We start from the raw sequence: 24518 nt of genomic DNA on the forward strand, positions 1-24518 counted from the left end.
ATTTCTATGTCTGTTGTTTTTTCAGAGTTCTGGCACAAGTCAGTTTTTTCACTTGGTCAATCCTGTAGTACATCTAAAATAGTTCGTAGATTTGCTTTTGCCCATGTCACTGTAAAAAACACCTAACAGCTTGTTTGCAGTCTCTCCCTACCTGTACTCTGCCCCATGATAAGGATATATAATTACATTCTGTGTTCATAAACTACTTGGGTTAATTCTTTTTTCTCTCACTGTGATTATGTTATTTATTTGAAATAAATTGGATTCATTTGTTTCAGCTTTTTTCCAAGTTGAAGGTCCCCCCTACACACATACCTCACATCCTTGTTGATTTAATTTTTAAAATACATGAAATACTACATGTTTCTAAATACATGTTTCTAAAAGTCATATAACTATACCAAAGGTTTAGTGAGAAGTGTTACTCTCTCATACATATCCCTTTTGCCCCATTCCCCATTCCCTTCATAGGTATCCAACTTCACTGTTCCCCCCCCACCCATGCTTCTTTTTTTGAAGAAACATAATAAAGGTGTTTTCTTACCTCCCCTCCCCCATTTTCTTAAAATAAAGGTAGCATACATATAGAGAGATCAGCCCTTTTGCCCAAGACCGAAGTTTCTCGGGGTATGGAACTTTTAGTGCTAAAACTGGGATAGTTGGGCAAACTGGAAGGGCTGGCCATTCCATATACTTGCCTTCTAAAAAAACACAACTCATTGATGCATGTTGTACATATTATAATATTCACATATATCCATAAAATGACTGAGGTATAATTTCACAAAATTCACTCATTTTAAAGAATTGTGCAACCCGACCAAAATCCAGTTTTAGAACATTTTCATCATTCCAGTAAACTTTTCTCATGGCAGGTTACCACACCCTGCCTCCTCCCCTGTTCCAGGCAACTACTAGTTAGTTTCTGTCTCTATAGATTTTCCTTTTCTGGACATTTCATATAAATAGAATCATACAGTAGTACCTTTTGAGTCTGGCTTCTTTTGCTTAGTATGTTTTTATGTTCATCCACGTCCTTGCATATGTCAGCATTTCTATCAGTATTCTTACTGCTTAATAGGATTCCATTATATGAACTCCTGTTTTATTTATTCATTTAATGGCTAATGGACATTTGGGTTGCTTCCTTTTCGGCCGTGAGGCGTAATGCTGCCAAGATCATTCATGTGCAAGTCTTTTTGTTGACATGGGTTTTCATTTCTTTTGGGTAAATACCTAACAGTGGAATTGTTGGGTTGCGGGATTAATTTGTATTTGACTTTTTAAGAAACTGTGTTACTGTTTACCAAGTGACTGGACCACTTTACATTCCCACCAGCAATATATGAAGGTTCCTGTTTCTCCACATCCTCTCTTAACATTTGTTAATTTTTTTTATTATAGACGTTCTTATAGATACAAAGGGGTATTTCATGGTTTAAATTTGCCCTAATGACAAAGTTGAGCATCTTTTCATGTGCTTATTAGCTATTTCACATAATGCTTGTATGGACTTCTTTTTTCACTTAGCATCTCCAGAAATCACTGTATTTACGTTCATAGAGCTTTCTCTCTCTCTCTCTCTCTCTCTCCCCACCCCCCATCTCTCTGTTGTGGCCTAGCGTTCCACTATGTGGATGTACGTAGTTTATCCAATCAATCTGCTGTGCTTGGACATTCAAGTAGTTCAGTGTTTTGCAAAATTACAGAGTTTCAACGAATGATCTTACACGTATTTCTGTTTTGTTTGATGTATACCTTCAGGGTAGATTCCCAGAAGTGGGATTACTAAGTCAAAAGACATGCATATGTACTTTTATTACATATTGCCAAAGTCTTTTCCGTAAAGGTTGTGGTAATTCGCATTCCACCAGGAATGTATGAGACGTCCTGTTTCCCCAAAACTTCAATATATTGTCAAACTTTTGAGTTTTTCCAATCTGAAAAGTGAGAAATGGTATCTCATTGTAGCTTTAATTTGCTTTCCCCACAATGAGTGAAGTTAAATATCTTTCATGTTTAAGGACCATTTTTATATCTTTTTTCATGATTTTGAGTTTGCTCATGCTTTTTTTTTTTTTTAATCATGCAAACATTATTTTTTATGTAGACAAATTTAACAATTCCTCCATGAAACCATCTGGGCTTGGTTCTTTTTTGTGGAGTAATTCTTTGGAAACTTTATTTCTTGTATGCAGATTATTTTTGTAAGCTTTCTATCTTTACGGGAATCAGTTTGTTAAACCATATTTTTCTAAGAAAGTGTTCTCTAGGTTTTCATATATATTTCATTTGAAGTGGCATCTTTTATGTTTAAAGTTTTTTTTCTCTGTATCAATAGCTATTTGTTGTTACTTCTGTATATATGCACTTTCTTCCCTTTATTTTCTTTATTAAACTAGCAAACATTTTGTCTATGTTGTTTTCATTTGTCCAGGACTCTATGCATTAATTTGACTAACTGTTTTTCTGTTCTCTACCTCTTTAATGTTGATTTTTAAAATTTTTTAATTTCTGCTCTTGTATTTATCATTTTTTTCCTTGGGTTTTATTTTACCTTGTTGTTATTTCCCTAGCTCCTTCAGTTGGGAATGTAACTAATTTTTATTTTTTATTGATATAGGTATTTAGTGCTATGAACTTTTCTTGTGATCACTGCTTACAATATAATCCTACAGTTGTACTTATTGTCATTAATTTTCTGAAATTCTGTAATTTTTGTTTCTATTCCCTATTTTGCCGGACTTGTTTATTGCAGTATCTTTAATTTTTAAGTGGAAGAGCCTTTTTGGTTGCATTTTTAATTTCTATTTTTATTTGCAGTGTGGTTGGCAAGTATTATTTGTAATAACTTCATAGGACCTGCTGATATTTTCTTTGTGCCCTAATACATGATCAAATTTTTGCATATCCATATGATGTTTCATGTATACTTGAGAAGATTTTATGTTCTCTATTATTAGGATATAATATTCAATATGTATCCAAAAATTCACCTTATGTTGTTTAGTTCTTGTATATTCCTACATTTTTTTGTTTACTTGACCTGTCTTGTCTGTGTTAAAGTCTCTATTAGTAGTGTTCTGTTTCTTCTTGCATTCCTTGTAGTATTTGTTTCATGTAGGTGATTGCTATGTTATTTGTTTTGTAGATATTCATACCTGTTACATCCTAAATGTGAAATGTGGATTTTAACATTATAAGTGTTCTTTGTGTTTAGTGTAATCCTTTTTGAAATTGTCTTTTGACCTTGAGTTAAACCCATTCCCATTTATTTGTATGACTGAATGTTTGGACTTAATTCTGTTATTTGTTACAGTTTTTGCATGTGTTATGGTATAATTACTATGTATCTTTTTCTACTTGGTGTGCCCTCTTGGCTTTTGAAAAAAAAAATTCCTTTTGGCATTTAGGAAAGTTTATATTTTTATTCTAGTTATGGCTTTATATTAATATTTTGTAGGACTTTCAATCCCCTTTTTTCTTACTTAAACTTTTACTATCTGGGTATCAGTTCTGGATCCCATCCTTTGACTTTTACCTATTACTAAATGAGAGTCATTGTTCTTTTTCTACATTCCCCTTTTTATCTCCCTAAGTCGGCTCCATGTCCAGCGTGGAGCCCAATGTGGGGTTTGAACTCACAGCCCTGAGATGAAAGCCTATGCTGAGATCAAGAGCCAGGCGCCTAACTGCCTGAGCCACTCAGGCACCCCATCCCTTTCCCATTTTTTAATAGTATTTTTTCTTCTTTATCAAAACATAGAAAATGATCTAAATTCTACAATTAAATATATGAAATGCTTCTGATGAGTCCTTTTGCCTAAGTTTTCTTATGAGGCATTGTACTCCCCCAATCCTCGAATTGTTTTCCCTTAAATAATTTAAAATATTATATTACACATTTATCTAGTATTCTCCGATTTTTTCTAGGTTCAACATTATTTTCCTTTTATTCTTGGTACTTAAAGGATATCTTGGTTGTATATAATATCCTTAGTTAATGTTTTCTTAAGTTTTTTGAAAATGTAGCTTCACTGTTGTCTTGCTTTGTATGTTGTTGTTTGGGGTTTTGGTGTGTTTTTTTGTTTTGAGAAGTCTGTTATCAGTCTAATTCTCTTGTCTTTATTTCACTTTGGGGGTAGGAGCTGGAAGGTCTGAGAAATTTTTATTTTCAGAGTCTAATAGTTTTATTAGGATATGTATCGGAATTGATCGTTCCAGGTCAGTTTTCCTGGTGTGCCCTTTCTATGTGCAGATTGAGGTCTTTTATTTCTGGAAAGTTTTCTTGGATTACAGTTTTAAACATTAATCATATTGGATTGTTTTTGTCCTTCTGGGACATCAATTAAACATATGGTGGATGCTCTTTGCCTGACTTCCATTTCAACTACTTTCTCTATGATTTTTTGTTACTTCCTTATTTAATTTTTATTTGCATTTTTTCCTGTTTTTCTACAAGATAACTTTATTAAATTTTTATCCAAGTCTGTTCTCCCTTGAGCACCTTGCAATTAATCTGGCATAATTTTGCTTTTTTCTGTTTCTGCATTCAACCAACCCTCATTTTATCTCTTTCTCCCTATTTTTGTACATTTCTGTTCATAGTACTTGTACTTCTAATTCAGTCTAGTTTTTTTCTTATACCATACGCTTACTTGATATTTTATTTAGTTGGGGTGTGCTGCTACAGTTTTCTTTAGCTTCTGGGTTTCCTCTTTGGAGGGAGTGGGATTTTTAGTAGCAGAAATGATTTGTGTTGATGTTGGGGAAAGAGAAAGCTAGAGTGCCTTGTTTCTTTTTTTTTATTACCACCAGATACTTCATTTTCTTTGAAATATTTTGTTTCCTTCTCCTGCCTCATTCTTCTGTGGATGCAATGCTTTACCAAAGCTGCACTTCCAATCCTGCCTCTTCTGTGCAACTAGTGCTGTGAACCATCTATCAAGCACCCACCTGTGTTCAGAATTTTGTCATTTAATGTTGTAGTTTCTAAGGATGATTTTACCTTTACCGTTCCTAACTCCTCTGTTTCTTTCTATTCCATTTCACAGAATCTCTTCAACTTCCCCTTACTTGTTCTCCTCACAGGCTTGCCATCAGCAGAAGAGAAGTGGGAATCTGTTGGAATTGGTCTCTACTTACAGGTCATTTGAATGTTGCAGTGTTCTCTGTTTCCTAGTAATGCTGAAAATTGAAATCACTTCAGGTCTAACTTACTCTCCTTCTTGAATTTATCATTTCATTTAGGAGGCCAAGGGGATATTTAGAATCAGACAACCACCATTGTTCTCCAAACCTGGAGTGTCCTTTTCCAGTTTTTAAAATAATTTTGCTAGTTTGTGAAACCTGAACTTCCCAAGACCTGTGGATTAAAAGACTGGGTCTTAGAGGTAAATCATTCACTGTGTTTTCCACTGGGACAGATTCAACAGAAAGCTGTTGTTCTCAGTTTTTCCTGTCCCCTTTGCCCATACGCAGCACTAGTAGGAAAGCAGCTCTGTTTTCCTCTTTTCCCTAGTCTTGCTGCTCTTGCTGTTAACCTGCAGGCTAACTTGGGATACAAATTTCTGTTTCGAGAAAGTTCTAAGTAGCATACTCATGTTGCTTAAATGGAACATGTGGGCTTTAAAATGTAGGCTTTAAATTATGAAATAATGTGACTAAGTTCAATGATTTTCCAGTCATCCAATGAACTATGCATAATACCAATTGTGATAAGAGATGTATAGTAAGAATTTTGAGTAAAATTTAGGGTTATGAATGATGTCTAAACTCACTGGCTGCCATAACACAATACCATAAACTGCATGGTTTAAACAACAAAAATGTATTTTCTCACAGGTCTGGAGGCTGGAAGTCCAGGATCAGGGTGCCAGCGTGGTCAGGTTCCAATGAGAACGTTTATCCTGGCTGCTTTCTCACTGTGTTCTCACCTGGGAGAGAGGGAGACCAAGTGTTGTCTGGTAGCTTTTGTAAGGGCACTACTCTCATCATGAAGGCCCTGCCCTCATGACTTCATCTAAACTTAATTATCTGCTAAAGGTCCCATCTCCAGACCATCACATCAGGGCTGCAACATAGGAAATGTGGATGACACAATTCAGTCTATAGGTCCATTCAAGATACTGCCTGGCTGTCTGGAGTATGGGATTCAAGAGTTGTGGGGCAAGCAAATCTGGTACCTGTGGTTGAATAGAAGAGTATTTTTGAAAACAACAAAACTAAGTTGTATTGTTGATATTATCATGTGATAAAATGGAGACCAGTCCCACAAAGAATTGAGCAAGAGAGCACAAGGAGATACCAGCCAAAGGAAATGGTGAGTACCCATTAATGAAGTGCTATAAGAGCAGGGTAACATCACAAAAGAAAACTGTGAAAGATGAAGGTCTACTACTAGTATACTAGTTATTCCTGAAAGGGTCCCACAAGAGGGAAAAACAAAAACCAAAACAAAACAACTGACTCAAACATGAGTATATAGGGATTCCTTATTTCCAGCATGTTATACTTTATTAGAAGACTATGTGTAAGTGGAAATTACATTGTAAATTTTATTTTCATAAAATTTATGAGTGGAAAAGCTCTTCTTCACACTAGCTGTGTGACCTTATATAAATCACAACTTCCTGAACTTCAGTTTCCTCTTCTGTAAAATTTGGGGACACTTAAGAGACCCCCCAAAATACTAGCCCCCCCCATTTCTTTTGCCTTCTTTTAAGCCTTGGTTCCCTCATTGCTTTCTCCCCTCCAGGAGATGATGGGATGGAAGATGGGCAGTAGGACTTTGTATTAGTGTTCTCCAGAGAAATGGAATCAATAGGTTTTAGATATATATAAAACCTATTATTGATTCTGTGTGTGTGTGTGTGATTTATTATAAGAAATTGCCTCATTTGCTTATGGAGGCTGGCAAATCCCAAGATCTGCAGGATGATTTGGGCAGGCTAGAGACCCAGGAGAGTCTATGGCTTAGTTCCAGTTTGAGTTGGAAGGCCTGAGAACCAGAACTTTGGTGCAGTTCTGGTCTGAGGACAAGAAAAAAAAGTTAATGGGAAGGCCATCAAGTAGGAGAGAATTCTATCTCAGGGAGGGTCAGATTTTTTGTTCTGGTCAGGCCATCAACTGATTGCATGAGACCCACCCATGCTACAGAAGCAATCTGCTTTATGTAGTCTATGATTTAAATATTAATCTCAAAAAAAAAAATGTTGAATGCATCCAAAAGTACACAAAAGCACCCAAAATAATGTTTGACCAATTAGCTGGGCAATCCCTGGTCCACTCAAGCTCACGCACAAATACAACCATCACAGGCTGTAAGGAGGTTACAAATCCATGGAGGGGAAAGAGAAAAACCACAAGAATGTAATGAATTTCAGCTGCAAGACTTCATAAAGAAAGAAATTAGGGTAAAAGATCCTAGAGGAGGAATCGAAACATTACCTTAAAATTGTATCAAAATCTTTCACTCAACATGAAATAATTTATTTGTTACTGTTTTGTAAGGATGTTAAATAAGAAAGCAAACAGTGCTTAAGGAAAGGTGGCCCTTCACCTGGGCACCTTCCCTGGGTAGTGACAAATTAGGATATAATTTCAAAGGAAATTTGAAAATGAAGAAATTACACAGATTAAATTCTAAATGGAATTAAGATTTCTATGATGGTGAAAATAGCTGAAAACTGCTCAATTTCTCCTATTTTCTTGATTGGCATTTTTATCTGACCTTTTTATGTTTGTGCATTTCTCTTTTCTATTAAGCTTTTTCCAAAAATTGTTTTAGAGAGTTTTTATGATTTTGACAGTTTGACATTTATATTCCAAGCAAAATGCTAAGCTTTTTCAAGCATGTATACTAAGGTCTTTGAGAAAATAAACCATCATTTGATACCACTGCAGGGAAATAGCAGTCATCTTTCTAAATCAAATCAGCTTTTCATGGGCTTATTTAATACCTCATTGTATTCTGTAATTAACCTACAGTGTCTGGTTTTGCGAGTATGAATAGGAATTTATTCTCTGCCAGCCACTCTACTCACATATTTCTTATCTTTCCCCTTTTTTGCTGGTCCTCACAAGTGCTAGATGAGTCATCTTGGTGTCCTCCAGACTCTTCTTCTGAGGGAAACTGCCCCACCATGGTCACTGCTGCAGGAAAAGGATCTTGACTATTTCTGTTAGCCTTCCCAGCTATGCTGACTGGAATGGGGCAGCAATCTTGTCCAAGGACTGAATTTCTGGTGATGGCCTTTGAGATAGCCCATCTATAGTATGGCTCTCTTCAATCATGATGAGCTGGGTCGCTTCAGATGTTTGCTCCCAATTCTAAACTGAATAATTCTACAAATTGGTTGGCAGTGGGAAAGGAAGCTGAAAGTATATAGGGAGCTATAAAGCAGAAGGTGCACTCATGAGCCAACATTAGGAGGAAGCAGAAACCATGGGTAAAGATGAGGTAAAGAAAATTGATCAGAGGGGTAAGTTGACATTTATAGTGAAAAAGTAGAGTGTAGAAATACAAAAGAACCCGCTGGTGAGTTGCTCAAGTTACATTTAGATGAAAATTCAATTGATTGTTATTGAGATAAAATAATCTAATTCCAGGCCGTTGTTTGGACCCAGAATGACCTTCCATCAAACCTGGCTGTTCTATAATTCCTTACTTCTGAGCACGCAATCTCCCTCTCTCCCCCCATGCCCTCCACTATATAACAAACTCCCATCACTTGGCTATCTAAGTAAGTTTGTTTTTATAACCCAAAGAGCCTGCCCGCATTGCCTCATGGTAGTGATGGGGTAACTCTATTCATGGAGTATCATTTTCCTAATGCCAAAACACTCTATGTATTCTCTTACTTTTCTCCATTTCCCCCAATATGTGCCACCCACCTTATCTTTGCTGATAATTTACCAGTAAAATGAAGGAAAGGAGAGAGAAAAAGGAGGTGGACGGTGTCTTAATTCATTGCTGTTCATTCTGGGGCTGAGCGCAGTGCTCAGTGACACAAATCCCCTGGCTAATCCGAATTTTCTTGTAATTTAGGAAAGAACGATCCCAAAAATTCTACCCATAACTAACTAATAAAAGACAGCTACATTTTTTTATTTGTTTTCCGCTTTTTCTTTTCCTTAGAGAAAAAAACACGCAACAGAACTTCTCTGTTCCCAGGTAATAGAAAGAGCAACAAGGAACAGCAATCTTTACCTATTCGTTTGCTGCCTTTGTGTTCAAAATACAAAAGGCAGAGAAATAGAGGAAAAATTATTTCAGATGTCGCTTTCCTATGAGTAGTGGTCAGAATGCTGATCTACGTTGATCCCCCATCTTGATCTCCCTTCTTTCCCTCCTCCCCAAATACAAAACACCTAAGAGAACACACTCCAGCATACATGGCCGGTTCTTAATTGGACATGTCACTTAGCTAGTTCTCGAAAACCTGGGTCCAAACAAGTCAAACACTGCACTTATTTTTTTTTTTAAAGATTTTATTTATTTATTTGACAGAGAGAGAGCCAGCCAGCGAAAGAGGGAACACAAGCAGGGGAGTGGGAGAGGAAGAAGCAGGCTTCCAGCAGACGAGCCTGATGCAGGGCTTGATCCCAGAACTCCAGGATCACTCCCTGAGCCGAAGGCAGGGGCTTAACAACTGCGCCACCCAGGCATCCCAAATGCTGCACTTATTACTGCTTCTGACCTTGCCTATTCTCTAGTATTTTCTAACAAGACAAATGTTATCTTCCTAGTTGTTTATATCTGTTAGGAATGTGTTAAGTTAAAGGTAACAAAACTCTAATGTTTAAATAGATGGTTGTTTTTTTTTTTAAGATTTTATGTATTTATTTAAGAGACAGAGAGATAATGAGAGAGAGCATGAGCAGCAGGCAGGGGGCAGGCAGAGGGAGAAGCAGACTCCCTGCTGAACAAAGAGCCTGATGCAGGGCTTGATCCCAGGACCCTGGGATCATGACCTGAGCCGAAGGCAGATGCTTCACCCACTGAACCACCCAGGCGCCCCTTTCTTTTTTTAATATAACAAGAAATCTTGAATAAGACAGCTGCTGATGTTGGTTAAGTAGCTCAAGTATTGATTTTCTGGGATTTTTATAGTTCTTTTCCCTTAGCCATTCCAGTCATCATGTGGACATTCAGGACAGGATAAAGAGAAGAGGGAAGACCTTTTCTGTTTTATATAAAGCAAAAGGCTTTCTAGTGCCCCAACAGTGTTCCACTTATAGTTTCATAGTCTTGAATTGTGTCATTGTCATTTCTGCCTGTAAGGGAGTTTGGGAAGTCAGATTGTCTTTCCTGATGTTGGGCACGATGTTCTTCTGTATGTAATGGGGGTTCTATTAACAAGGCAGAGGAGGAAAAGATGTTGGATAGGAAACCCAAGTTGCTTGCAAGACAGCTAGAAGAAGAATGTTAACGGCTCGTTTAGTAGCCTTTTTGAGCCTCAGAAACGCCTTGGCATGGGATCTTTTGTAAACTTGCCCTTGCCACGTTAACTCTGGGAATTATAAGGAGTTTACATACACCAGAATGAAGGAAAATGAGAATCTGACCAAGGAAATGGTTCAAGCACCTATACTTCACTGTTGCAAATGATTATACCGAATAACCGCCACTCAGAAACAAGCAATATTAGGGGATGCAGGCTCCACTGGCGAGGGGGCACTGTCACGGGTACCTGAGTGGAGAGGAGGGGTGCTATGCTAGGTGACTCCCACCTATGAAAGCTGCACTGACCCCAGAGCCAGTGACTTCCCTGAGTGAGGCTGTCCTCAGAAACTCAGCTGGGCATCAGTGGTGCTGCACCTCCTTGAGCTCGAATCCCGAAATTTTCACCGTTCTCTTAACTTTTAGCTTGAAAAAAATGTGAAGCTACACTAACTGCAAGAATAGTGCAGTAATATCTACATGTGTGTGTGTCTAGTTGTTATATAATATATGTGATCACTATTGTTGAGTATAGCACTGTATAATCTTTACTGATTCGTCTATCTCACCTACTAGACTATAAGCTTCATGAGAGTAGGGCTGTCTTTGTCACTTTATATCAGCAGTGCTGAACACTGCTTGGGACCCAGTATCAGTGTATGAAAGTGAATGATTAGGTGAATAAACAACTATACTTCAATTGTATTCTTGTCAGAGAATCCATTTGCTGTTACTAAGTGCTAAAATCTCCACTGGTAATCCGACAAGAGAAGCTGGTCATGCAGGAGTCGGGTCTGGCAGGTGCAGACATGCTTGATGGACGGACCCATTAGCTGATCCATATGATGATTTCATGGTCATCATTTTTTTAAAAAGTACTTACTGCTAGTGTGAATGCAGTATTATTACTAGAATATAGCATCTTTTCTCTTCCTGGGAAGCCCATAGCATTCTTACCCTTTCTCCTCCCCTCTTTTTAAAACTGAGTACTAGAAGGGACTTTTACAGATCATGTCATTTAATCTTTTAATTTTACTGATGAAGATTCTGAAACCAGAGAAGTTGAATAACTTCCCCAAGGTCAAGAGCTGGTGATTGTCATAAATTTGCATCATTTTCCCCTTGAGACCTGACTCACTTCCCTAATGTAGCATCCTGCTTGGTAAGGTTATGTGCTAGACCATTACCACTGTTGCATTTTCTCATAGGGATGAACACTTTTCTGAGCTAAGTCCCTGCACCACACACACACACACACACACACACACACACACACACACACACACACCTGAGGTGGCCATGAAAACACATAATCAGCACTCCTACCATCTGCTCAACACATGTGTAACTCCCTGCCTCATTCGAGAGTGTATTTTTAATGCTTTTCTTTAAAGGACCTCATGTTTTTCAGACATTGGCAAAAATTAATCTTGAAAATTACAAAATCAAGATATGTTGAGTAAATTAAGATCCATTTTCTCTGACAGCATTTGGTCTAGGCGATGATTGCAAAGCTCCATCTGCATTTTGTAAGATGACTTCTCTGTGAGTACGCTTGCAACAACTTGATTTAGGAGTGTACTTCTGATATTAATTTGACTCTTGCTGCTCCTGCCATGGAGAAATAGAGCCCCCTGGTCTTTAGGGCTCTTCATCAGACCACCACGTTTGGGAGCACTGTGTTCTGTGGGAAATATTTATTGAGGCAGGGTTCTCTTGGGATCCCAGCTTTCAATCTTTTAAAGTACAGTTTGTCTCAGAACTTTGCTTTTTATAAGTTTTGAATTCCTTTTTATTGCCTTTTTTCCCCTTTGCTTTCCTAGGCAGAGTTTCTCAGAGTCAACAAAGGTGAAGTGGCAACAGTTTTCATAGTAGTATGGATTTTTTTAGGGGTTTTTCTGTTGTTGTGATCAGTGGAGGATTGGCCCAGGAAAAAAGAATGTATGAAACAGATTAAAAAATATCTATTAAATCCCAATTAATTCTTTTCTTTCAGCTCTTTTTTATTAAAACATTCACTCAATAAATATTTATTTGGCGCTATGTGCCAAGCAAGCTAGCTGTGCTAGGTGCTCAGTATGTTATTAGAATGATTGTATTTACATTTTATATTAGTTTAATAATAATAATGAGCATGGTAACAGCATGCATTTCTATACATAAACTGTCTTTCTTGCATTTCCACATCTCATCTGAACCTCAAAGCAAGTGTTTGAATCGGGCATGTAGCAATTGTTGTCTCCACTTAGGACTGTAGAAACTGAAGCCCAAAAAAGATAAATGTCCAGAGTTACATGAATCTGGGCAGGGACGCATGAAAATCCAAGTTTCCTTACCCTGACCTTGGAGCTGTTGTCCTATTGTATTGCATACCTTTGGGAGATATTTTCATTTCCAGATTTCACCTCTGCCACCCCACTGTGCAGTCAGTGCTCACCCAAAGCACTACACCCATAGCCCTCCCTTGCGAGGCAACTTGTATGAGGAGCTCCTGGTCTCACACTCTCACATGTCTCCTCTCTCGGTCTCTGTTTCTGTCTCCCTTGTATATGTGTATGCACATGTGTATGTAGTCTCTTCCCTGGGGCTAAGCCATTCAGAGAATCCATAGTGAATAAAATCCACTTACCTTCTAGAAAAAAGTTCTTAATGCTTTATACAAAAACACCTAATTCTGGGGATTTGGGCACTCGAATTGTCTAAGAGGGTCACATTATGACATACAATTATTACACTGCTTTAGTAATGGGAAAAAGTTATTTCTGTTATTATTAAAAATAGATTCAGACAGGGCCAAACAGACCAGGTCTTCTTAGAGAAAACTTTGATAGTTGCCATTAGCAATCCTAAGGCAGAAAAAATTTTTTTCAAAGTGATTAAAAAAAAAAAACCACGCACACGCACACACGTGCACACACTAATTGCATTTAATAACTAATCTTGAAAAAAACTGATAGGTCATTGTTCTCTCTGGGATGAATTTAGATGTAAGAACATCTTAGAAGCAATGGAAACAATTACAGAATCTTGGCTTCAATACAAAATATCATAATGTGGATAATTTTGCTTCATTCTGTTTTACAGTTACAATATTCTGTTCCCTTCATGAGCTCCTGCCTGGAGTTTGCAGGGAATTTGCCTTCCTCTGACTGTGTACTAATATTAATGCTAATTCATGTGCATAATGTTTTTATAATTTATACACAGTTTTGACCATATTATCTCATTTTAACCTTAAAACAATTCTGCGATAAACCATATTGCTATCTTTATTTTGAGTCATTACTCAATTTGGCCCAGGATCACAGGGCCTGAAAATGAGAGAACCAAGACCTGACCATGATATTCTGACTCCAAACTCTAAACTCCTTTTACTTCATTACCTAGTGTGTGCTTTCCATTTCCCCACTTTTTACACATCTCAGATCCCAAACTGGCTTCGAATTTACCCTGGTGTTTACCAGATCGCTCTGCATAGGGTTTTACACATAAAAGGATCTGGGTTTTCAATTCCAGCTGTGCTACTTCTTTGCTGGGTGATCTTAGATAAGTTATTTAATCATCTGAAGATGAAGTCTCAGCTGCTTCATCTGTAAGATGGTGACCATAACAGTGCCCGCATCATAGGATACCAAAGTAAATTAAATGAAATCATCGATGTGAAGTCTTAGCAGAGACCATCTCATGGTATTATTAGATTATGCGATTTACAAATTGTGTAAGGTTAGGCAAGATACTTAATCTAGCTCCATCATCATTAAAAAAAATTGGGAAAATATTAAGTATCTGCAGGGCTGTCATGAGTAACGTTTGTGTAAGTGCCTAACAGTCTTTAGAATGCAATAATTTTTCATTTTCAACCTACCTGTTTTCTGTCTTTCTTCAAGGAGAAAATCAATAAATGTTTACTGGATTTCCAGTCACTTTTTTCATGCAATGATTTTATGACTATGTTTTAGTGGTTCTATACATGGATGCAAGTGTTCGATATCAAGGTGACTTTGACAAACTGTTCTCAAGCTCCTAGTAGAATAAACTGCAGTGTCCTCTCAGAGAGGTAACAGAAAGGAATTTGGTAGCCTACTTCAGAGTAATCACCCAGAAAGAGGCTCCCCACTGAAAGCCCCGCTAACCAACAGCCCACAGGTACTTTGGGCATGGACTTGGAATTTCAAGAAGGATTTGTTAAAGCAAAAGGTGTTCAAGAGTGATTAACTGTCAGGAACACCCATCAGAATTTGCATGAAAAGATTGAACTTGAGAATATTTTTTTTAAAAGATTTTATTTATTTGAGAGAGACAGAGAGGGAGAGAAAGGGAAAGAGAGAGAGGGCATGAACTGGGGGGAGGGGCAGAGGGAGAGGGAGAAGTAGGCTCTCCACTGAGAAGGGAGCTTGACTCTGGGCTGGATCCTAGGACCCTGGGATCATGACCTGAGCCGAAGGTAGATGCTTAACAGATTGAGCCACCTGGGTGCTCTTTGAACTTGAGAATATTATTAAACAGTGATTTTCAATATCCAGTTCAGTGGATCCTGTGTGTCTACTGATAACAAGAAAATCACGTGGTAGAAGGCATGTTTTCAAATGGTAGAAATACTTGTCATTAGAATTGTTTTTAGAATTAGAGTTAATTTTACATTCCACTTTCACATATTTTTACATCTGGCTGCCACTGCTTGCTTAGACCAGAACTTAACCTTACGATATGCAATGTATTGCAGAATTATATATTTAGTTATTTTAGGATATCGTTATTTTGTGAATTCTCAGTGTTCAAACACTTGGACAGTCTGAGAAGTGCTGTTATGAAAATACAGTTTTGTTACTTTGGACATTGGTTGGCAGATCAACAAAGGCAAACATTACGTTGCCTAAAGTTAACCGAAGATCTGCTTTCTCAAAAGGTAGGATTAATTTAAAACCAATATTTACTGTTACTTGTGTCTCTGAGCAATGGTGGGTGTGTCTCAGTCATCATTGCTTTTCTGGTGCCCAGAGCAGTGTCTGGGAGAGAGCAGAGTCTCCACACATTTCCACCTTACATGGAAATTATATGTATAAAAATGCTCTGTTTCGAAAGTGCTTAAATGGTTTTTCTAAGTGCTTTGAGGATCCAATCCTAAATTTTGTTTCCCTCATTCATTTTATTTTTCATAGAATTCTTCCTGTGTTTCTGGTTCAATGCCACCTATCCCCAGGACCCGTCCCTGAAAACTCAAAGCTATTGGTGAAGTTCACATTCTGCCCATTCCATTTGATAAATGAGCACACAGGACTGTACTATTGTGTGGTGTATGCAAAGCTCTGTGTTGGTATTAGCTCACCGGAGCGTTAGTGAGGGATCATCCTTGTTCTCAGGGACTTAATGTAGTAGCAGACAGAGATACACAGACAACTAATTACACTGCAAAGCAGGAAGAAAAAGTGCTGTGCTTAAAGTATAAACAAAATGCTGTGGTTGCAGAGTGGAAGGAGTAATAAATTCAAACTGGGAATCAGGAACAAGGAAGGAAAGAAGCTAATATGTATTGAGGGCTTAAAAGTACCCAAGGCAAGCCTAGTGCTTTCCCTCTGGCTCTGGCAGGGGGTTGTGTTTAAACTGAGCTATGGGGTCTTTGGCCCCTGGGGCCATGTTGGGAAGACCTGGGTTCAAGAAGCAAGGATACCAGGGTTCACCCTTCTACTGTCCCTGAGGAACAGGGACTGGGACAGCCATGGCTTGGGAGGGTTAGGTGGAAAACTGGGTTGGTAAGGGAAAGCTGCTTTCTGTTACAGTGCAGAGCAGGAGGGAGAATTCTAGGCAAAGATGAAGCATGTCAGGAAGAATGGGCTTCAGCGTGAGGGGAGAGCAAACAAAGGAAGGGGAATTGGAGGAAAGATGAGGCCCACATTTACACGGGTGGGTACAAATTATGGGGTGGACAGAGGAATTATGATAAGGACACTGAGGGATGCGTGTTCGGCGGGGAGAATGATTCCGTGCCAAGGTTCCAAAGGAAGCACAGGTCAGTGGATCCAGGAGCATGCTCTGCCCTTTCTCGTGAGTGAGCCGCATCCCCCCTGCCCGGCACTGGTGAGTGTCGGCGGGTCCCTACAGGGGAAGGGGGCCAGGGTCCCCTAGTCTCCTGACTAAACCATCCCCTCCTGGAGAGCACAGACTGTCTTCATCGCTCCACATTGCCCCCCAGAGCCCGCTATTGCGCTGGCCACGTGGCAGGTTTTTACACAATCGTAATTGATTCATGGCAAACAAGAAGGTAAATTTCAGCAGAGTCAAGAGGCTAGTTATAGATTTTACAGTGCTGTGGAAGTTTAACCCGAACATTACCTGCACAGTTACGAAGAAGGTTAAAACCATTTAAGACTTTACGATCAAAAATTATTCCTAACGCTGTAATTTTACATAAAGAAAACTGTGTCAATTGATTAACTTCTGCAGTAATTTATTAGCTGCTCATTAGACTTTACTGTTTTGACTAATGAAAACGTTTAGAGCTGCATCTTTGTGGAAGCTAAGTAGGCCAGGCACTTCCATGGTCTTAGAATAATTAGAGAATTTTGCATCGTTAGCCAGTGTGACACCTACCTCTCCTGGTACAGCTTCAGAAAATGGTTTTTCTGTTTCCTCAGCCTTCCCTCATTAGTGTCTCTTCCTGAACAAAGCCCAACTCTCCAGAATATCACTATAAAATATTTTACAAACATTTATGGGACTGATTCAGCTGCTCTAAACTATTATCAATTTTCTAATTAGGATGGTAAAAAGACCTGTTTTGTTCCTCTGTGAGATAACTTAGGGGAATTTATATTAGGGCTTCAAAACATTTTCCTAACTTTCATGAAAGTCTAAATCAGGAAAGGCAAATGCATGGTAAACCTGCCCCCCTTTGCCCTTCCGTGCCTGTGATCCATGTCTGTAATCTATAATGCCACTCTTTTCCTATGACTTCAGAATCCTTCTCAACACGGTGCTGTAAACGGCAAGAGGTTGGGATTGGCATGAAAGATGATCCAGCCAGGTAATTGCTCCCAAAGCTTGTAAACCCCTCAGGTGCAGGCGCCAGGTCCCATTCAGGATGTGACATACAGTAGGTTCTTAATAAATGGTTTTTGGAATGAACCGTGGGCAGAGAGATGGATAAATTAAATGGACGCATGAATGACCTTTCTTTTTCTTTCTTTTTTTTTTAAACCATTACAGGAATGCCCATAGGATGCTTCTGATGAGGGAACGGAAGGCAAGCTGAGGACAAAGCAGGAATTGACCCCCCCCCCACCATGGGTTGTACGTGACATTCCTCAGGCACTCCTGGCTGCCCTAAAGGTCAAAGAAATAGTTAACCTGTAGACACCACAATCCTGCAAGACTTAAGTGTCCCTCAGTTTCCCAAGGTCTTAGCAGTTGACAAGAACAGAAGGATTTGTACCAATAACCTAGCTTCCGGAAGGGAATGTAGATACAATTAAATGTCCTTATACTCTGCAGGCTCCAGGAAGTTCTCAACTATCTTCATGTTAATGCCTTCCTAGAGGGAAAAACAACCTTAACTTGACAATGGCAAGGTCTCTGGTATCTTGTGAATCTTCTTTAACATATGAAAGTATTTCTCAACCTCCCTTTTTCCTTACCTTCCCCAAACCCCATAGTATATAATCAGTCACCCCTCACAACCCCCAAGCAGCAGCTCTTTCTGCCCACAGGTCCTGTCCCCGTGCTTTAATAAACCATCAATTTTGCATGAAAGATGCCTCAAGAATTCTTTCTTGGTCGTCGGCTCTGGACTCCACCCCACTGAACCTCACGTGTATTCCGTAACCTCATCAGCTTCCTTCTCTGTGTTGTAGGGAATGTACTGTGCATCACCTAGGGTCTTGTGAACACGAGCCCATAGAATGATAGAGCTGGAAGAGACCTTAGAAAATACCGGGGGACACCTTTTTAGTTTTACAAAGATGACCCTAAAGTGCAGAGAGAGCACGCATCCCGAGAGCAGTCTGTGAAGCTTGGGAGCCACCCTGCCGTAGGTCAGGCCTTATGAGCTCTGTGGCTTCGGGCATTCTCTTTGCCTCTTCGTCTGTAAAGTGGGGACTGATCTTGTCTGCTTTTCAGGGTTATGTAAAGCTTAATAAGAAAAAGAATGCAAAATGCTTAGTGTAGTGCCTAGCACATGGTAAATACTCAAAAAAAACCCAAAAAACAAAAAAAACACCGAGTTAACTTTTCTCTTTTTTCCTTCCCTTTCAGTAGTATTAGCTGTATCAGTGATGGTACTGTGCATGGTTTTATTAAAAGTTCATCACATTATGATGTGGTTTTCCCCCTTATATTCAATGAATTGAACAACGTCCCCATTTTGGATACATAGAAACTAAGACAGAGAGAGCAGAAAGGAACAGATTCTTACTAATGAAGAATGAAATGTTTCCTATGTGGAAAACATGCAATTCCAGAATGTCATTCTCTCTCTCTCTCTCTTTTTTTTTTTTTTGGCTAATTCTCTTATTTCATAATATATAACATGCTTCATAGAAAATATATTTATAAAACTTGCCTTTAAATAATGTAGCAATGAAGTTTAATTAAAAATAAGTGAGGTGAATGGTCCTTTAAAAAAAAACCCACATTCAAGTCACATATTCAGACCTCCAGGTCAGTAATTAGTCAGGGGGTGGGGGTTGGTGCTGGTGCAGGAAAGTTTTAGTTGGCTTGACTTTGGTTGCCAGGAAACATACAAAGGCAGCAGGAACAGATGAAAACAAAGAATTCCACATTGCTGGGAAGGTGGCCTTCAGAGGCAAGCCCTTTACTGGGACAGAAGCCCTTACAGCTGCCTCATACAAGAAAATGGAGTTTAAAGCCCCAACATGTTAATAGAAACAAACAAGGTTAGCCAAAGAGATTTTGAGAAGTTGCTTTTCTAATGCATTTAAAATGAGATTTAGAAGCTGCGTTCTGCCATCAGTTGGTATAAACGTGGGGGAAGCTTCACGCATTTTTAATCAAGCCAGATTAAACACAATGTAAGGAGGGTGTTTTAAAAGGATTCGACTGTAGATTTTGAAAGTAAACTGTGGAATTAAAGAAGGGTGGGGGTCGAGGGCTTTTATTCCTTACCTCGAGGCTCAAACACCTTGCCTCCTCATTGTCTGCCTTGTAATGTGCTTTCATTTTGAAATTCTGTTGCTAAACTGGGTTTCTTTTCAAAGGCACCTGTTGAAGGGAAAAAAAGTGTCCAAGTAGTTGAATGCGGCTGAAAAGAGGTGAAGCCATTATGAGTTACCAGAATGCACTTGAGTTGAACAAGGCGCCCCCGCCTGGGTCACAGAGCCCCGGGAAAGCAGGAGCTGCCACAGACCAAGACCCCTGCCCAGCCCTGCTTGAAAACCAACTCAGTGTGGGCGACTTTCTCAAAATACAGAGTGCCTTTGAGGTAAGCCTTAATCTTCTTTACTGGAGAGTTTGAATTGTTCATGAAGACCGGGGTGAAACAGGTTTTTCTCTTAAAATTGTTGATATATTCAATGGTTCAAACAGGGAATTGAATCTGTCGGACTTGCATTTAATACCAGAGTAACTTTATCCCTCAGTTCTTTGGGCCAAATAATATGATTTAGTTTGCAGTTGCTGCTGTTGAATATCATTGCCATCAAGGAAGGATGAATTCTTGGACGAAATTTTCCTTAGAGATCACCACAGTGCTGGAAACCCGGAAGTTATGGCTGTGAGTGGGGAACGTGGGATCTCTAAGGTGACCCCCAGTACAACTGTCCTTGCATGGGGCACTCAAGGAGAACTCTGGGGATGCAAATAGGCAGTTTGCAAACAGTCTCCCCTGCCTCACTGCAAGTGACACAGCTCCTTTTCAAAGCTAATTTTGGCAATTCGTTGTCCCAAGATCCTGGGCGAAGGACCAGTCTCCCACTTTTTTGGGTAAATATTGGGGCAATGCCAATCAACACGAAATTTAAAGTTCTCCTTTTAACTCTCTACATAAAACAGGCCTTAGGAATTTTACCCATACATGAATAACGTCCTTCTCTCTATCTTAATTAATTTGGAATTCTGCAGCTAAGCACAGTAAACAGCATACATCAGAATGATTTTTAGTTTCTTGTGCAAATAGGAAGAAGTGCTCTTTGGTGCAGCAGAAGTTAGGCGGACATGAGCCGCCGTCCTTTCTACTTCGTTATGTTTGCTAAACTACGGTCTCAGGACTTCAGAAGATCCTCTGAGGGTGCTTGGGAATATCCACATTAATTTGAAACAGACATACAACATTTTGGAATACCACCTCGAAATTAATAAAGCATGATGAAATGAACAATTATATCTGTCTGTAATTGGCATAAATTTTAATCTTTATCTCTCCCCCCCAAAAGTTGCTAACCACTGAAAAAGTCTGCCAATGTCCCGTTTTGCATAATAAGTTAGATTCTACCTATAATAATAAATTAACATCTCACGTATATCAATCATTTCTTTATAATATAATCTAACCGGTTTATTTAGTAGCAAAGACATGCTCTGCCCTATGCTTTTCTCATTTTAATTGTCATATATCTGCTATTCATCCAACCCCATTTGTCCACAAAATTTCAGTGCTGCTCATGTCCAATGCCCCAAATGAATTTGGCATGTTTTGATAGACACAGCAAACACTTGGACAGCTTGAGGACATTCAGAGACACGTGACAGCAGACTGACAGCTTTGACTCTGGAATGAACAGAAATGTGGCGGTTTGTTCTGCTAAGAACACAAAGAATCTGAATTCTAGGGCCTGTTAGGAGAGTCGACATTATAAAGTCGATATGTTAGAGAGTGAAAGTGCTACAGAAGTTAGGGGTGGGTGTTCTCTTCAAACCACTGAGCAGCCTGGAGTGAACCCAGTGAAATGGGGTGATCAATCTCAAGAGTTGTTGGGTTTTTATTTTTTGTTTTTGGGTTTTGTGGGTTTTTTGTTTTGTTCTGGTTTTTGTTTTTGTTTTTTACTTTAAATGTTTCGAAGACTGGATCACTTATTTTGAAATTACCAGTTGGAAAAGCAGGTATTACGGAGGGAGAATAGATTGCAATTCGGAGCTTGCATGAACCTAGAAAAATCTAATGACAGTTTTTAAAAAAGGAATTGAGCTTTGCAGACATACTTTCCAGAGAAAATGAAGTCTGTCCATTTTTAACAGACTCAACAGACACAGAATAGAATAACCCAATGACAAATGTTTGGCCAGGACTAAAAGTTAGGCCCTTGAGATGATATGATTTCCAAGCCCAGTGTGGAGACCTAGAGAAGAATGATACACGAGACGGTTTCAGTGGAGTTCAGTCCATCTGTCATGAGTGCTAGGCCCACAGGCCACAGGTGTAGATCTCTGTAAAAGGAAAACTCGCCCTCAGTCGCTGTCCTGCAACACGGACTCTAAAGGCAGTGATTTGTACTCCAATCACTAAAGACATGCTCTTGGAAATGCCCAGATTCTGGCAATAGATCACCTTCTTTATGTCTTGTTTTTGGTACCCAAATTGCTTATTTGGGGCCAAAGAGTTGTCATATATAGATAAAGTCCATATCCTTAATTGAAAAATGGGAAGTTGGGTCTTTGAATTGTGTCCTGAATGTGTCACATATGTTTCCAAATGAAATGCACATACCATATAAATCTTAGTAGTAACATTTGGGAATAAAGCAAGGAATGCTTACATTTATCGTAGGATGGTATAAATGACTTGGAATCACTTACCGTTTAAGCTCTAGGAATCAGATGTCTTGGATTTAAATCCCAGTTTTGCCTTTACAATGTGTCTATGTGCAAATCCCTCAGGCTCTTTACGCCTCAGTTTCCTTTATTTCTAATGTGGGGATAATGAGGTGTGATGAAGATTCAATACAATAGTATCTGGAAAATACTTAGAAGAATGCTTGACACAGAATAAGTGCTCAGTTAACGTAGGTATTATATATTCAGTGAGTAGAGGTTGAACCACATGGCCTCTAACATTCTCTTGATTCTAACTCATACATTTCCTAAAGGAAATTAAACTTTGAATAACACAACTATGCTTCTGCATTCCTTTTAGTTGTGCTAGGAAGTGGAAGCAATGAGTTGCAAAGACAAATTCACTTAGAAGAGTACAAAGGGTTCGTTTTTCTTTCTCCTACTTCCTATTTTACTAGCATTCAAAAGCTTTTGATTGATGTCTTGATCCTCATCTTTATCTTTTTTTTAAAGAGTTTATTTATTTATTTGAGAGAGAGAATGAGAGAGAGAGGGGGATATGAGAGGGAGGAGAGTCAGAGACAGAAGCAGACTCCCTGCTGAGCAGGGAGCCCAATGTGGGACTCGATCCTGGGACTCCAGGATCATGACCTGAGCTGAAGGCAGTCCCTTAACCAACTGAGCCACCCAGATGCTCCATCTTTATCTTTTTTTTTTTTTTCATTTTTTTTTACATCTTACTTTATTTTGTTTTAAATTAATCCTTATCTTTGGAATGAAGAAATTACCTGGGTAGAAGTACTAGAAAAGTAATTTGTGGATTTCATTTTCTTTCAAGTGATGGTATCCAAAAAGCCATATATCAACTTGAGGGCACTGAAACTTGTATTATTCATAGAATTGTAAAATAGTTGTTACTCAAACTTTCCTGTTGCACTTGTAATGCTTAGAGAAATAACATGGTCTCTGGACATTCATATTATTTTGATGTCAACCATATTTTACATTTTCTTAGATACTTCAAAAGCTAGCTATTATTTAAAGAAAGGTGGCTGTGGTTTGATGATGTTATAGGAATGCCTATAGGTGGAAATTCTGGCCCAAAAGAAATGGAGTTTTGGAAAAGCCCCATTGGGACCTGTCATATATTGAGTTTCTTCTGAGAATCTGGCTATGTAGGTTTCTGAGCATTTCTTTCCTTGAATTCTCCTTGTTGACCTCTGCATGCCAGGGCTTTCTGTTCTTTGGTCCTGGGTGCCTTGCTGTCTATTTGGCTTGGGACTGTAGTTTGTCTACTCTGTTGGACTCACTGGGTTGGGTCCTGACCTACTTCCAACAGCAACTGTGTCTGTATATCATCTCCTGAAATATCTGTTCTGGCTAAGGTTGGGCCCAGAGCCAGGGTCTAGCCCTACCATCTACTTCACGCTGCCATTTGCCCAAGCCCTACTAAATCTTTAGCTTAAATAGCTAGAAATGAAATTTAAACCACATGCAAAAGGGGAGCTATTTATGCTCAAAGTAGGAAGGGCCAAAACATTGAGAAAGGCAGAGCAAAAATCCCAGCAGGGATCCCAGAGAAGTTCAGGGAGGTTCTCAGAACAAACCTATCTTGGGAGAGAATAGAATCTACACGATACACTTAGCTGACTTAGTCTGAAAGGACTAGAGAAGTTCAGGAGGCAAATCTGTAGTTCTGAAAATTGTGCTTGAGATGTAATAAAATGATTAAATCCACAGAATTTATGATATCCTCATGCTTGGTTGTACTTATGAAATTCCCAAGAATCTGCCTATAGACAGATTCTACAGCAGAGCCCATGAATGGCGCTTCCTTGTTCCCACAGGACAAAGCTGAGACCCTGCCAGGCAGACCCTGCCAGGCAGACTCCAAGGGAATACAAAAAGTCAGATTTAGTTCTTTCCTACCTTTCTCTTATTTATTTGTCCTTCCTTCTGAACTGTCAGGATTTCTCCCAGTTCATTAAGGCTCCAGTCTTCTCTCAGCCTTCTCAATGCTCATTGTATCTTCACTAGTAAGGTCCCCAAACAGACAGGTGTTCCAAAAATATTCTTGTCTCTTATTTCTTTTCTATTCTAGGCGTTACCATCCCAACACAAATAAAATCCCCTATCTTTGTTTAATTCCCTTTCCTCAGAACCATTAGATTTTGCTTGCCTCTGATAAAATATGAGACAGTCCATGAAAATCATTTAATATTTTTTTTTGGTAAAACTGAGAGTTAGAACTCTGTTATCCAATAAAGTCCCAAATTAGAAAATCTATATTTTTATAGTGTGTGCAAACTACGTAAAAAAAAACCATAATAGCTCATACACGATAGAGGTTTATTTC

The 24518-nt window shown here is 38.9% G+C and overlaps 1 protein-coding gene across 1 annotated transcript in view; it reads left to right on the top strand.

The window, feature by feature from the left end:
- The first annotated feature begins 19431 nt into the window (after positions 1-19431).
- Positions 19432-24518, top strand: part of WDR49 (WD repeat domain 49) — a 135696-nt gene continuing 130609 nt past the window's right edge. The window contains exon 1 of the mRNA XM_034663424.1: positions 19432-19877. Within this exon, the coding sequence (XP_034519315.1) occupies positions 19692-19877 (186 nt within the window). The 5' untranslated portion in view covers positions 19432-19691. The remainder of the gene's footprint in view (positions 19878-24518) is intronic.

This window comes from Ailuropoda melanoleuca, chromosome 1 (assembly GCF_002007445.2).
Source record: "Ailuropoda melanoleuca isolate Jingjing chromosome 1, ASM200744v2, whole genome shotgun sequence".
Lineage (NCBI taxonomy): Eukaryota > Metazoa > Chordata > Mammalia > Carnivora > Ursidae > Ailuropoda > Ailuropoda melanoleuca.